This window comes from Phaethon aethereus (genome assembly GCF_964289735.1).
Source record: "Phaethon aethereus genome assembly, chromosome: 13".
Classification (NCBI taxonomy): Eukaryota; Metazoa; Chordata; class Aves; order Phaethontiformes; family Phaethontidae; genus Phaethon; species Phaethon aethereus.
In genome coordinates, this window is record NC_138589.1 from 1,541,761 (window position 1) to 1,543,958 (window position 2,198).

The window sequence follows — 2,198 nt, forward strand, 5'->3', positions numbered from 1 at the left end:
ACGATGGAGCCCTGCTCTGCCGGCAGCGGCTGAACCCCCGCCCGCCAGTGGGAAGGAGTGAATGAATCCCTTATCTTGCTTTGCTTGTGCTTTACCTATTAAGCTCTCTTTACCTCAGCCCACGAGTTTTCCAGCTTTTGCCCTTCCAGTTCTCCTCCCCATCCCAAAACCCAGGCAGGGATGCCCGGTGAGCTCCCCGGCACGGAGGGGATTTCCACGGCTGAACGTGGGTGAATCCCTTGTCTTCTTCAGCATCCCCCGTCTGATCTACCTGCCCAGGGAGCCCTGCAGAGAAATCCCTCCTCTGCAGCACAGCGCTGACACACTGAAGTCCCGGGGGAGACATGGCAGCCAGGCTCTGCTCATCCATGGGGCGCACGCAAGGGACAAGCTGAAAGCTCCAAGCCCCAAACCGATGGCAGTTTCGCACCTAAAAGCCCCCAAAGGAGTCTTCAGTCCCTTTTGGGTCCCCTTGAAGGGAGCACCCCAATGCCCAGAGCATCCATGCCAGCACCCTCCCGCCCCCCCTCCCTGCCTGCCCCAGTGAGACCCATGAGGTTTTGGAAGGCAAGTGGGAAGAGCCCCCGTCCCACCCCAGCCCCTTGGCTGGCTCCGTGCCTCGGCCGGCCGCCAGCAGCACGGTTGCCGGTGCTGGGAGGAGAAAGGACACCGCTCGCCAATACCACGTGAAGTAAACCTTTATTTTGTGGCTGCGCTCAGCCAGGCGGGTGCGGGCAGGGCGGCAGCACCCCAGGAGCGGGTGCCTGGCTGGCCGACGCGGCGCGGAGCTCTGGGGAGTCAGTGCCGTCCCTCAGCATCAGGGACCTCCGCAGCCCTTTCCAAGAGGACGACTATAAACGTTCCCACCAGGATGTTGGGTAGCCTGAACCGGGGCAACCGCCCTACATCACGGGGCACGAAGTCCTTTCTTTCTTTGAAGCCTCTCCACTGTTTTCTCCACCCAGGTCATCTCTGGGTTTGCGCAGACCTTGGTCCCGTTCCTGGTCTCAAACCTGCCAAGATGAAAGGTGAAGCTTGGTGAGAAACCTCACTCATGTCCATGCCATCCTCCCTTTCCTGCACTCCTTCTCCTTTCCCTTTGGCCCCGCACGCTGCTCCTGGGTACTTGGTGTCTGAGAAACAGCTCATCCTGCAGCCCGATGCCTCTTTGTGCAGCGCCTTCAGGAGCAGTGATGGACTTGTGTCCTTAACTCTGCCCTATAGAAGTGGCCAGTCACGTCTTCCCCTCTTTATGCTGGAAGACAACCACCTGTGGAGGCCACATAGACGTGTCCCGGTCCTGTCCCCAGGTGGGATGGGTGAACTGAACCCACGGTGGTCTAGGAGACAGCACAGAGGTGGGGAAATAATTACCAGAACTTACACAATTGCTGGGGAAAAACAGTCCTTGGGAGTCGTGTAGAAACCCTTCAGGTTGGACAGCCGGAGAGGGGCTTTTACGTAACGGAAGCAGCACTCGGACGGTGCGTAAGGGCCTGGAGAAGAGAGAGAGAAGGTGAACGCTGGCTTTGGAAAGCAGTCTTTAAGACCTTCCCCCATGACAAGGCACACGACATCCCCCAAGTTCTGCAGACGCTGCCGTGAGGAGCCCCAGGCGATCCCTTCCTTCCCGGGGCAGGAGGATGCTCCAGGTTATTGCCAAAGCCACCTGGCCCCAGGTGCCATCTCCATCCTTCCCCGCACCCCGGGACGTGCAGCAGCACCGTCTCCACTCCACGCTGGCCTTTCTTGCCTGACCCCCCCAGCGGGGTGACCCCGAGCCCTGACCCACCGCGGTGGCCCGTGGGGGTGCCTTACCTGCGTCACAGCGTGAGGAGAGGGTGAGGAGCATCACGAGCACCAGGACTGTCCTTGCACTGAGCATGGTGACGGTGCGAGGGCTCTTCCTCACAGGGTGCTGCTCTGCCTCTTTGAAGGAGCTCAACTGCGATCTTGGGCGAGGAGGTGCTCGATTTATCCTCTCCATCCCCTCCCCACATGAGCCCTTTTCTGAAGAATTTCGACCAAATTCAAGCGAAAGCCCTGCATGTTTCCTTCAGCCGCGGGGATTTCCATGTCACGTGGGAGGGTTACTGACCCAGAGGATACCTAGAATGACTGAAGAGCCTTCAGCAACTTCTGCATTCATTGAGATGGGTCCGTGGGAAAGCCGCAGAGTCCACAAGGGAAGTGAAATC

At 59.3% G+C, this 2,198-nt stretch overlaps 1 protein-coding gene across 1 annotated transcript; it reads right to left on the reverse strand.

Annotated features, from left to right (window-relative positions):
- Nucleotides 1-758: 758 nt before the first annotated feature.
- Nucleotides 759-1,885, reverse strand: CCL17 (C-C motif chemokine ligand 17; the record flags this gene model as incomplete). The annotated part of the gene is made up of 3 exons (XM_082005624.1): nucleotides 759-1,013; nucleotides 1,385-1,496; nucleotides 1,819-1,885. 3 exons carry the CDS (start codon nucleotides 1,883-1,885, stop codon nucleotides 908-910), a joined length of 285 nt encoding a protein of 94 aa, XP_081861750.1. The 3' UTR covers nucleotides 759-907.
- Nucleotides 1,886-2,198: the final 313 nt, after the last annotated feature.